We start from the raw sequence: 13,177 nt of genomic DNA, 5'->3' as shown, positions 1-13,177 counted from the left end.
TTTTCAATTCTGCGGCAGTTAATCGGGGATTATTGATCACCTCTCTTTTAATCAATGCATCATACAATTCATATCAATCAATTCTTCATACGCTCCATTATTATTTTGACAGGAAGTTTTTCTACACCCATAGCTCAACACTTCAAGCATGTTAAGGCTTTTTACACTTCTGTAACCTTGTTACATAACTTTTTACCTTGCATTGCAAATTTTCTTTTCTAAGTTCCCATTAGGCACTGAACTAATTAATACTGCATATGTCTTTAAAGCACCAGTGTACAGCTGACAGACGCACGATAGCCTTAAAATTCATGCTAATATTGATAACAACTAGAAATATTGGCACGAGTTGTAAACACATGAAGTGTTTGAAACACATGAAATTACTTCAGATGTCCTCAAAATTTTTGCGCCAGCTGTAAATCCCTTAGAATCAAGTATTTAAATGTTTTTGCTCTCCTCAATTAAATCAGCGTTACCATGGCATTACAGGATGCCAACTTTTGGATAATCGGCATTTTTTTGACCCAATGGGATTACATGGCATTGTTTTGGCATTTTGACACAGAAAAATTAGAAATCTTGAAAAAATGTTTATTTAGTTTTAGTTTTATTTAAGTTGAAATTCATTTTTACTCTTCATAACTTTAAAGGATGATGAAAAATTACCTTTTGAGATCCAATCCAAAGATTAACTTGTTGATCCAATTTTGAAACGAACAACAAGTTAGCACACATAAATATGTTTAAATATTTTTGTTTCTTTCGAAGAAAAAAAGTTCTAGTCTAATGTTTGATAATGTTTGTTCAAAATAAAGTGACCAAATTATTTTGAAATAGCAACAGTTTAAAAGATGGCATTGTTTTGGCATTTTACATTCAATCTTTAGGCACTTTTTATATAAAAAATATTGGCAACATTGAATATAGTTGTCAATCAAAACGATTAAAGCATTATACCTCAGAATGCCCGCTTTCATGGTTTCAAATGCCAAAACGATTTTTCTATCTTTATTAAAAAACGGTTGTTAATCGAATTATTCGTTTTTCGCGGTTGTAACGGTTGTGTTAAACGATTTTCCAGTAGTAAGTTTGCATTTCAATCCATGTAAAGTATCTGGAATTGTGAGAAGTTAGCTGATGGATTAAATGCTAGTTATAAAGGTAAGAAATATGGACGTTTTTTATTTACTACTATACAAAATAGTTCTTTACAGTCCTTTTAGCTCTACACCTCTAGTAGGTAGTAGTACAAAATATTACTTTAATATAAAAGATGTTTATTTATAAATTTATTTCCCGTCAAGAAGTAAAAATAAAGCTGCAGCCTGAAAGAATTTTTTTTAAAATCAAAAGTTATTTAAAATGTTTATTTGAAAAAAAAAAAAAAATTTAATCAGCTACCAATCGCGCACTCAAAGTTTTTGAAAATTTCAATTTTTTCAAAAACTTTTCTAGTATCATTTCTATCTACGTGAGTTTGAACACAGGATTTCAAAGAGATCTTTATTATTTAGCCATGAGTTGAAGGAACTTGAGTAATAAACCCATTTTACTAGCAACTTTATTTTAGTTTTCTTTAAGATTTTTTCTATTCTGCAAAATATCTTATTCTTTTTTTCATTAATTCTGCTTTCGCAGCATGTTACACCCATTTTCTTTTTCTTGTTTTTAAAATCTTTAATCGTAAATGTAACTGGAGTTGAATTTTGTACTGTATATATTGTGAAAACTTTTTAAATCCATCTAGTTGTGAATGTAAGTTGTGAATGTAATATTTAACTGTGTATAATAGTATTATTTTGTTTAACTAGATCACCCAAGAGGATTTTTTATTTATGTGATGCATTTGGCTGTAAAATCTTTCCAGATTTTTTCTTTCATCGTACGATTCCATCTTTCTACAAAACTCGACTTTTCTTCATTTTCTGTTGAGTACAGATCAACTAAACTTCTATTTCTTTAAAATTTGTATAAAAATCTTTTAGTTAAAACTTATATTTCTGGAGAATGGGGTCGTCCATTAATTATGTCACATGCTAAGTGGGAGAAGGGATTCGTGTTTTTTGTGATGCTTTGTTACCCGGCCTCACTCGCAGACACTCTGAAATCTAAGAAGTTGACCGGAGATATTTTATCGTTTTTTAAAGGTACAGTTTATTCATTAAGTTAATACTGTTTTTCCAAAGTATCAGAGAGGTCTGGTGAGGAAGTGCGCTGATTTTCTTATTTTGATTATAAACATCAAAATCCGCGCAATTGACACTTAATAGAAACTCATTTTGGCAGGATTTACCAAAAATGTTCAAACTTTCACAGGTTTGTTTTTCACAACAATCGTCTGGCTTAAAATTGCAGAATCCGTGAGATCATACGATGAGAATGTTCAATGAGACAGTTCGATGAGACAAGTCGATGAAGAATTTATCTTCTGTTTTGAACCTTTTTGAATTTTTTCTGAGCATTCAAACAAAAGTAAAATTTAAAGACTTCGAGCAAAATCTACAAAATATGCCTTTTACAAGTTTTTTTCCTAGCGATGATGACCCAAATCTTTGATGGTTTCAGATTTTGTTTTAGAAAATCAAAAGAATAAAACACACCTAATTTAATTTTAGTCCTGATATTGAAAATGTTATCTTCAAAAAAATACCGAATAACTCAAGTCAACTTTCATCCATATTAATTGATAGAAACAAAACAAAAACTAAATGTAGATTTAAAGTACTACGGTAGTTGGTCACACCACGGTGTTATAAAAACCTAATAAACTGCGAAAAAACAAGCTTACTGTTGTGTGTAACAAAACGCGACGAGCATGTTGGATGGGTTAATGTTGGCAAGGATGCAGAGACACCACACGCAGCGGGTCATTTTTCAGCCATTCAAAACTTTTAAACCACTTTACTTTTTCTCTATTATATGCGGTTGAAACAAAAAAAAAAAAAAGATCAGCTGTAAAACACGTTCCCGTTATTGCCACTCTCCCCATAGAGAGCCGTTATTCCCACTCTCCCAATAGAGAGCCGTTATTCCCACTCTCCCCTTTTAGGTTAATCTAATAGTCTTCTTTTTTTAACTATTCTAATTCTTTCGGATTCAGACTCCGAAAGTTTCACATAAATTGCCTTTCACAACATCAATCTAGAGGTGTGCCAAATCATCAGATAAAAAGAATCAAGGTGTCAGGTAAAACTTTTTGAATTCTCTCTAATAAATGTGATCGTCGAAATTAAGCATCGGCGGTTTGATTTTCCGTTCATAACCAATGATAACGAACTAAGTGCAGACTTCAATATCAGTAATTTGAAATAAATCGAATTTTAAAATAATTTTTATATTTCGGCCGACAAATTTAAAAGATTCAAGAAAAAGTTTTCGATATCTTACGTATTATTTTGTTTCAACCCTTCAAGACGCATGCGCAGAATTGCTATTCGATTAATACCGTTATAATTATTTTCTAAAAATATGAAACTTGTGTGTGTGTGTGTGTGTGTGTATGTGTGTGTGTGTGTGTGTGTGTGTGTGTGTGTGTGTGTGTGTGTGTGTGTGTGTGTGTGTATGTGTGTATGTGTGTGTGTGTGTGTGGGGGGGGGGGGGGGGGTGGACTTGTCGCACAAAAAATTTTCTGTTTTAAACGCATGTAGAATGCTATTTTAATAAACTTCAGAAAATTCAATTTATTTTAAGACTGATAAATTTCCCTTTTATTATTATTTGTTTTTTAATGAAAAAACAAAACGCCGTTGCTTAATCAAACTGTTTTAAAATTAAAAAAACAGAAAAGATAAAAAAAAAAAATAATAATAATAAAATAATAAAAATAAAAATAAAGAAGGAAACGTAAAGATCTTTCTCCTTTTTTTATGCCGTTAAACTTTAACGTTTAAACGTTTTTTGTTCTACGAATTTTAACTTACAGTTCATGGAATAAAAAAAATACTCACAGTCTTTCGTTTGCTTTTTATGATTGCGTTGGTAACTAAGTTAAGAATCCTTCGCAACTTATCCTATTCGTGTTGTATCATTACTGCTCCGAAAACTGGTCGATGCTAAGGGTTCTCGTTAAAAAATGCCAGCTTTTGATGACTTTTTAGGATTAAAACTTGTGATAAGAATGAAATTTAAAATTTAGTTTTCTTTTTTTAGCCTTCACTTGAACAGGCAATTTCTTGATCAATCAACATGGAGATTATTTCGTTCCAACTAGTTTTTTTTGACTGCGTTGCTTTCATATTGCAGCCCCAACTTTAGAATTTGTTGTAAGTAATCAAGCTTTTTCAGAAATAAAAAATAGAATTTAAGATTCAAGGAGTGTCAATTTAACTATTGCTTTATTATTGCAAAAAGCTGTTGATGCGTGCACGACGCATTGCTGTATGTTGGCAGAGTTTTTTTTTGTACATTCTTACTATATTTGTTAAATCAAACATTTAGTGTCCTACTGGTACTGAACTAAAAGGGCGAAGAGATCGGACTGACCAGTTTCCAGAAGCAAAGACATTTGCCGGTTTTACTTGCTGCCCAGTCGGATATTCAAGTAAGGATAATGATTAATAATATAACTTGTAGTGCAAATCTCGTGCTAAAATTGATAAGCTTTTTATTTGTCGATGAAGACATCTCAAATGAAATGAAAGTTTTCAAAAAATGTTTGTTCCGCTAACTTTACATAAAACTTTCATGCTGTATTATTTGCATCATACTATTTATAACTTTTGTTAATGCATACTGCTTTTTGGTTTCTATTTGCTCATTTTGGCATGAAATGATCAATTTTGTTCACGCAAAGTTTTTCCCATTTTCTTTTTATAGGTTTGCATTATATCAACGAAAACTACTTTTGCTGCGAAGCTGGTTCAGCTAGGAGTTGCTGTAAGAAGTTTTTATTTCAATTGTGCACAAACTATGTACACAAGTTGTTTTTTTTTAACCTTAAATTTCAGTTTGCATATTTAAGTTCTCCGAAGTAGATCTTTACATTTTAAGAAATACGTGACGTAATCTATTCCCTTTTAAAAAGAAACAAGTCGTTAAATGCTTTGTGTGATGGAAAACATGGCGAGTTTTTTTGCAGGCTGTTTCTAATCTTATATTTAGTCCAAAAATAAAATTTGACAGGAAAAATATTGTTAAAAACATTTTTTTTTTGTTAAAGTTGTTTACTTTAATTTGTGGAAACTCAATTAAAATATATTGAAAATTTAAAACTTTAGAAGTAAGTTTTTACTTCATTTTCTGCGTTATACGTGGAATTATTTATACGTTATATGTTATCGTTATACATTAAAAGTGAAATTCCTTTTGTCAATATTTCATCGAAATCAATGTTTATTTCATTTTCTTGGTTGAACTTCATAAAATTAAGGATTTGATTTTGAACCCTTCGCGCGATATTCTTGATTCCAGATGATTCTACAAATTTTCAATAAGGTTTAAATCTTACGGCTGAGGTGGTAAAGTCCATATAATTTAGCGATTCCAATTCTTTCCTTTTCATGTAATTAGTCTCTGAAAATATTTAAGAACTGCTTAGAGCCATTAGCTTCTTGAAATACAGACCCTATTGAATTAAAAAAGTCCCTGAGGGGCAATTTTTTCATCTCCAAAATACCACGATTTTTTTAATTACTTAGAGTTTTCTTTTAAATGCAAAACTTGAAATTTTCATGAAAACGTTCACGAAATTAGAAGCACATTTTTTATAGAATATTTTAAAAAAAGTTTAGACATTAACTTTATCAATCCTAATTTGATAGTTTTTAACTTATCCAGATCACTTGAAAAATTTCTTTTTTAATAGATTAAAAAATTGAAGGCTCTTTGTGAAAAACTTTTGGGTAAATAATGGGGAAGTGTTATTCATTTAACACTTAATTCAAGCAACAAAAGTTAGGAAGATTTGGAAAATACGAAAATTTTTCCCCAAAACTTTTAATACTTTCAAAGTTAAGGCATCTGCACCAAAAGATTCGAACCTTAATGGTACTTTGGTGGTGGTATCTAAAATTTACACCAAATGATAAAATTTGAGTGCATTTTTGCCGAATGTGAAAGTAAACCAGAAGTTTTTAAAAAAATTAATTTGTAAATTCATTGTAAATTCAGTTTACTACTTTTTTAAAAAATGAATTAAAAAGTTTTCTATATTTAGAATTTCCCCGACTGCTTTTACTCTGACGGCTAGAAAAATAACGTTTGTTGATAAATTGAAACTAAAGCTGACGTGTCGGGATATTTGAATCATGCACAATTGATACTTTATTTAAACAGTGGCCTGAACAATTTACTTAAATCAACATAATAGCGACTCCGTCATAACCTTAAGCAATAAAACAGCAAATTTCTAATTCTACGGTGGAAACCACGAATGACCTTTTTTAGAAGTTAAGGAAGTAAAGCTTTGTTAAAAGGTTTTGTAAAAATATTTCTGAAACTTTTTTTTTTTTTTATTTGTACTCTTGACAATTTCATTTAAATGAGAAAAGCTTAAATTTATTAAATAATTAAAATTCTTTTTTATTTGCTCAAAAATAAATTTACTGTGATAAAAATATCAAAATATCGTCTTCAAATACGTTGCAAGTTGCAATCAATATGCATGACTCACTCTGAAATTTTGTATCATTTCTGAAATATTACTAGTAAAAAAATCTTTTCCCCGTGGTTGGATTCTAGTAGTCTATCGATGAAAACTAAACTGGATCTAAAAAAAAAATCACCATCGTTAACATCATCATCATCATCGTCGTCGTCGTCATCATCATCATCATCATCATCATCATCATCATCATCATCATCATCATCATCATCATCATCATCATCATCATCATCATCATCATCATCATCATCATCATCATCATCATCATCATCATCATCATCATCATCATCATCATCATCATCATCATCATCATCATCATCATCATCATCATCATCATCATCATCATCATCATCATCATCATCATCATCATCATCATCATCATCATCATCATCATCATCATCATCATCATCATCATCATCATCATCATCATCATCATTGTCGTTGTCGTCGTCAGAAATAGCCATCAGAAATCGTCGTCTGAAATCATTATCAGAAATCATCAACAGAAATCATCATTAGAAATCATCATTAGAAATTATCATCATATTACCGTGGCTATTGGCGCCTGTTCCTTGCGTTGTACTCTGAGTGGTTTTCTCAAATAAAAAAGCATGTAGATGTATTTTTTCTATTGAAGAATTTTTTAGAGTTAAAAAAACCCCGTTGCTTGTTGTTAATGTAACGTTTTTGCTCGTTTTTTTGGAAAAGTTACTGACTGTTGATGCGTTTCCAGCATCGCATAAGTTGCAAGTTTTGTTACAATGAATTTTGAAAATGTCTACAAATGTTTGGCAATACTCCACGATTGATTTGCAGTTGAGCGATAAGTCATGACAATTGCCTAATGCAATAAATTAAGAAATTGACAAATCAAAACAAACAAAAAAAAAAATCTCTATGATATCAAGTCTTAAAAGTTTGATTTACAGAAAAAAAGAATCAAAAAACTTCCATTCAACTTCACAAAGTTTAAAGAGCACTTATCTATGACCAAACCTGACGAGGATTTTGTTGGTATGTAAACGTTGGCAGTGTTTTGAATGACACTGTCTTCACAAAATCCGCATGCTCTCCGACAAAACTTATACATATCACTTTGCCATACGGAGTTATTGCAATCTCCATCAAGTGCTTGTCCCGTGCACCCGCTGCCGAGGTTAAAACAACCTGTTTTTATTTAAAATGCAATTTATAAATCTTTTGTCTTCATATTTCTTAATCAGTGTATTTGCACCTTTGTTGCAAAAGGCAAATCAAAGATAGTTCAAAAAGCTTAATTTTTGCACCAAGATACCTGGAACAATTGTATATTCTGGTGGAGTCGGAAAAGGGCCCGCTATAAGAAAAAATAATGTCACTTTAATTATATGATTAAACAAAAACGAGAAAATGAAAACATTTTGGATATACAAAAATCCTTTCGGACTTTTCGCCATTAAACATATAATACTGCACACACTTAACTGCAATTATATATTGTGTTGATTTCTTCAACATCTGTCGTCGAAAACCCTGTGTCCTGTCCGATGTGATACTGGTACGTATCATTATTGGTGACTATAGTTGGAAGACTTTCGTTGATAGCGAAGGCATTCCAGGAATAGTGCATCATTGACAAATAATCATAGCTTGTATTGTACGTGTTCATGCAAGAAAGAGAGATTTTATCAAAGTTGTGGTAAAATTCTAAAATTGAAAAACTCTAAAATTGAAATCTTTATTCCTCGAAATCAATCGTTATTTGAAAATCGTTTTAATTTAAAGAACGTCGTACCTTTGCGAATGTTACTGGGCACAATAGTCACAAAACGATCTCTATCTGGTCGACTCTGTTCATGGTACAAACCTAAAAATGGAATTTTCAAGAAAGATTGTTAAGAAATTTCAAAAACTTTTGAAACATTCGTCCTCGTATGTGTATTGAAAAAACTATTGACAATTAAACCATCATGTCCGGACCAGTGTCTATAATATCTAAAACTCATATTTATTTTGAAGCCAAAAGCAGTCATTATGAAAGGTAAACAAAGCGGTTTATAAGAAATTACTGGAATTTTTCAACTACTATCTTATTTTAAATTATTAACTGTCTGCAACTATAAGAATGCTAATTCTATAACTACAGGAATGCTATTCTTTTATTATCACCACATTTAAAGAAAAAAGAAGAGTTCACTCTAAGAAAATAACTCTGTTCATAAAAATAATACTTCTGACTTTGACAACTTATATGCATTCTTATACTATATTATCATTAACATGCATATATAAGGAAGCAATAACAGGATGTGTTACTGAATTCAAGACTTCTAAGCTTTACTTTAAATGTTAACAGTTTAACATTTCTATGGAGCATCATTTGCATCTTTATTAACATAAATAGTAGAAGATGCCTTTTTTTCCCCCAAAATGATGTAGTCACATTATATATTTTAGATGAGTGAAGATTATTTTAATAACCCTAAATTTAATGTAAACCAACATCTTAAGAAAAAAAATTTAATTGTAAATCCAGTTAATCCAGTTAGTTATCGGTGTAAAATTTCTGTTCCTAAATACTAAATAAACATGAAGCAGTGATTAATGAAATGAGGATTTTGCATTCCAAACGATTTATAAAAATGTTAGTAAAAGAGTATTTACTTGACTTCTGAGATATGAACAACTTTATATCGAAAAGTCTGCAATCGTTTACCTGCAACAAGCTTCTTCATTTTAAAGGATTATTGTCCCAGGTTGCAGTTCAAAAACATTAACATCAATACTTTAAAGCATCTTTGCAGTATATTCTGGATTATGATTAAACTGCACTACTGCACTTTCGCACCGCTTCCACCCTCCCTTTTTCTTTTAGAGAAGAATGTGAAAAATCATCGTTTGAAATGTAGAAAATTATTGGCTATTTATTTGCTTATTTATTTATTTATTTGCTTATTTATTTATTTATTGACCTCGACAAACCAATCAAATAATAAATTGAAGAAAAAGAAAAAACATTTTGGTTTGTTATCTTCTGAACACCTTAAAAGTTTGTTACTTCAACACGCAAAATGACATGGTTTTTACGAAGGGATTTTGTTTAAAATAGAATGTTTACAACGACAATAAGGTAGTAACAAGCATGTGAATACAAAGAAGACTTAAAAACAAAGTTTACAAAATAATCGATGAAGCAATCTATAAAGTTATCGATAAAAGAATTTACAAAAAACTTCCTAAAAGTTTTCATATAAAAACTTGAAAGATTTTACTCAAATTTTACCCAAATTTTACCCAAATAAATTTGTTAACAAACGTTTTAAAAGTACATAAGTTAGCACTATTTTAATGCTTACTTTAGAGCTTTTTGATTTTCTACAACGGTTTAGTTTGATTCTACACTCTGACCCAAATTGGAGCAAGATTTACAAAGAATTTGTATGCTACTATTTCTTGGTGCAGAGAGTATAGTTTACTTGGATATTCGCGTATTGTTTGTAAAAATTTATGTGAGCATAGCGTTTTAATGAATATCGCTTCTTTCATTTTTGGACCAAAATTGTTTCAAACTGTTTAAACTTTGCTTATAAGATAAAAATGGGATAATATCAAGTAATAAAAAAAGTAGTTTTTAAATTATGGAATTTAAATTGATCACGTGAAGTGGTTTTTAAATTATGGAATTTAAATTGATCATGTTGAGAAATTGGCGAGTATCAGTATTTTGGTAGGCTTATTCTTCTTCCAAATTAAAGTTAGAATACTTTGCGTTGATTAAAAAACAAAATGGATGTCAACTTTTTCATCTTAATCGAAGATCAGCATTCTGGCGCCCCTCAAACCATGTAATAAACTGGTTCGATTTTCTAATGAATTGTATTGTGTTTCTACTTCCATCAATATTTTGATGTTTTAGTATTATAGTCAACTTTCATACAATGGTTTGTAATTTCGATTGTAAATTTGTTACCTTTGAGCTGCAGAGAGCCATTTGATGACGAAAAAAGTGCATAAAATTAAACGAAACAAAAAAAAAAAATAAAATAAATAATAAAGTTATCGAAGAATTAAAAAAAAGTTAGAAAACAATTAAAGAAAACAACTATATTACTTTTTGTACCCAACTTTTCAGAGCAGGTTTTTGATTTTTATTCGGTTGCTGGTTTTTTATTAAAAATCGGATTAGCTTAGATAAACAGGAAAAAAACGGAAACGGATTTTTAAAATCGGATTTATTTGTAAATATATAAGCAAACCACTTAAGTGACGTCTTGCGAAAAAATCGCTTTAAAGTGTTGAACGGTTCTCTGGTTATTAATCTCTTTCTTTCTTATTATTAGAGCGATATTAGAATACAAGTTAACAGCAAAAATCGGTTATCGGTTTGACATTTCAGCTGTTTTCGGGCATTGTCATGAAGATCATCTTTCTACTGTCACACAGAAATAGCAAGAAACATCAAATTGAAGTCGTTTTTATTCTCTAACTTCCTTTAAAGTTTTTAATGCCAGTTTAAAAGTTGACGAAGAATGATTGTAGCCATTTTGATGATTTATGTAAGCAGTGGGAAGTTTAAACTGAGCCTCAAACAAAAATTTAAAACTAAGTCTGGGGCTGAAGTCTCACTTTTGAATAAACTGAAAGAAACTCACAGCAGTAAAAATGATTATGAAGTAGATGCTTACAGAGATTGACTATAAAACCAATTTCTAGTATTTTAATTTTAAAAAATAAAGAAGCGGCTTCTATGACGACTTAATTATATATGGCGCACACATTTGATCTCATTCACAGGGTTATCTTCAGAACTTCTTCAGTTTTTGGTTCACCCTTGCTTCGTTTTTTTACAAAATGTTTGATAAAAAAAAAAAGAACGTGTTGTTCAAAAATAAGTGAAAGAGCGACAAACATTTTGTCCAGATACATAACTAATTGTTATTCAGGTGCCACATTTTTACCGCACGTGAAATCATTACGTGTCGTGAGTAGATATAGTTTCATTTCATGTTTTTTAGACCTAAAAATTTGAAATAAAAAAACCTCCTACTGTTATAAGGGAATTTATACCTAGAGCATGTCCGATTTCGTGCATCACAATCGCTTTTAACCAGCAACCTCGGGAGAGTGAAACGCTTTGCTTTCTACTTTTGTAACCGACGCTGGATGAACAACTAAAGTAAGTTTTAAATATTCAAAATTCATTTTTTATTCTTTACTCTCAAAATTACTTTATGACCAAGTTGTTACTTATTCATTTCACTGTTTTACTTTTTAAAAGTAATTTAATGATGTTTTCTATTTAACACTGCTTAGAGTATGCAGTTTTTTCCGAATGCGTATGGGAATACCACTTAACCTACCCGTTGCCGTAATAGAATTCAATATATCCAGTCTCGTTGTCTCTCTCTTTAAAAACTAAACAGGTGTACTTGTGATACTCAGAGATGGCATCAATGATACTTTTTACAGCTTGTTTGAATTGGACTGCAATAAAAAATAAAAATATATACTAACTTTTGATAAATTTAGATAATTGATGGAGAGAAATAATTTTTCTACAATTTTTACCCAAACTCTGATCAATAGTATACGGCACAACGCCATTCGGCCATCTTTTGCTCGTCGCAAGTAAGGCATCAGAGGCACCACTTTTTAGCTGCAACAGTTGATATTTCGTCAAAACAATATCACCTTGGTAAAGTTTAGGATCTGAAGGAAAAAAATTTACTTTAAATAAAGTTTGAATATATTTTCACCAAAAAAATCTCTCTGAATTTAACCTTTAAACTTAGATTTCCTGATTGCTCTATGCAACAATTAAAAATTTTTCTAATTCATTTTTAATTTCCTAATTATTTCTTACTTTCCATTTCTTTGACCCAACTAAATGCAGTGCTGAGGTAGCAAACCAATAAAATAACTCTCATTTTCTTATTCCAGCTGCGAAACATAAACGAACCTTTTTTTTAAAAAAATTTTGTTTTTAAAATTTTTTGTTTGTGTTTACTTTATTCATTTGATGTTTGACATCAAAATCATGTTTAGAAAATTCCTGCGACACAACGACATTCAAAGCAGTGGACAATACAATAAAATAATACAAAACAATAAAAGTAAATTGACTGAGATAAGCTGTTTTGCAGTTGCATATAAAAGAAATGCATTTGCAATTTAAAAATTGAATCATTGGGCATATAGGGAGTGGTTCATTTGGTAACCAAAAAAAATGAGTTGAAGCCACTTTACCTGTGGAAAAAAAGCACTTATCATTTAAAAGAAAACGATGTTTATAACAGATGACTTAACCGAAAGCGAAGGTTTATTACATAAGGACAACTCAAAGCAATTCACAACAACTTACAACAACTTTCAAAGTTTCAGGTTCACAAACAAACACTTTCAAGGCTAATAAAACTTTTCCCCAAATTTATAATATGCTGAATTCAATTGGATGAATGCATATGCAATGATATCAGAGATTTTCTCCAACCGTTTACCATCGCTTTGATCTATTTAAAGCTATAATTCAAATACTCAACCGTTTACAAAAAATACAACTTAAACTCGTGTTTTATGTAAACTGCTATTACTAAA

General features: G+C 30.3%; 1 protein-coding gene across 3 annotated transcripts; it reads right to left on the bottom strand.

Moving 5' to 3' along the window:
* Positions 1-6,497: 6,497 nt before the first annotated feature.
* LOC145182756 (zinc metalloproteinase nas-4-like) lies at positions 6,498-13,129 on the bottom strand. Of its 3 annotated transcripts, none has more exons than XM_090074852.1 (10): positions 12,945-13,129; positions 12,152-12,292; positions 11,944-12,067; positions 11,651-11,754; positions 8,379-8,450; positions 8,069-8,290; positions 7,899-7,940; positions 7,601-7,771; positions 7,155-7,445; positions 6,498-6,709 (listed from the first exon to the last, which is right to left on the bottom strand). In XM_090074852.1, the coding sequence occupies exons 4-10, from the start codon at positions 11,673-11,675 to the stop codon at positions 6,699-6,701; spliced, it is 834 nt and encodes a 277-aa protein (XP_089930978.1). In that variant the 5' UTR covers positions 11,676-11,754; positions 11,944-12,067; positions 12,152-12,292; positions 12,945-13,129; the 3' UTR covers positions 6,498-6,698. The 3 variants fall into 3 exon arrangements, with proteins under 3 accessions (XP_089930978.1, XP_089930976.1, XP_089930979.1); XM_090074850.1 differs by lacking the exon at positions 12,945-13,129 and adding an exon at positions 12,447-12,616; XM_090074853.1 differs by lacking the exons at positions 11,651-11,754; positions 11,944-12,067; positions 12,152-12,292; positions 12,945-13,129 and adding an exon at positions 10,695-10,743.
* Between the last annotated feature and the right edge of the window lie 48 nt (positions 13,130-13,177).

The sequence above is a fragment of the Hydra viridissima genome, unplaced genomic scaffold (genome assembly GCF_058129835.1).
Source record: "Hydra viridissima isolate aposymbiotic clone 2 unplaced genomic scaffold, HvirCarnegie_v1 scaffold_17, whole genome shotgun sequence".
Taxonomy (NCBI): domain Eukaryota; kingdom Metazoa; phylum Cnidaria; class Hydrozoa; order Anthoathecata; family Hydridae; genus Hydra; species Hydra viridissima.
Note: the sequence above shows the minus strand (reverse complement) of the source record. Positions and strands in the feature narration are given on the sequence as shown.

What these genes read in the sequence shown, in the direction of transcription:
- LOC145182756 (XM_090074850.1), bottom strand. Translation starts at nt 12,534, where the DNA reads ATGTTTCGCAGCTGGAATAAGAAAATGAGAGTTATTTTATTGGTTTGC. An exon ending in TTGGGTCAAAGAAATGGAAA is followed by an intron (nt 12,293 to 12,446) that starts GTAAGAAATAAT and finishes TTTTTCCTTCAG; the next exon opens with ATCCTAAACTTTACCAAGGT. An exon ending in TACTATTGATCAGAGTTTGG is followed by an intron (nt 12,068 to 12,151) that starts GTAAAAATTGTA and finishes TTTTTATTGCAG; the next exon opens with TCCAATTCAAACAAGCTGTA.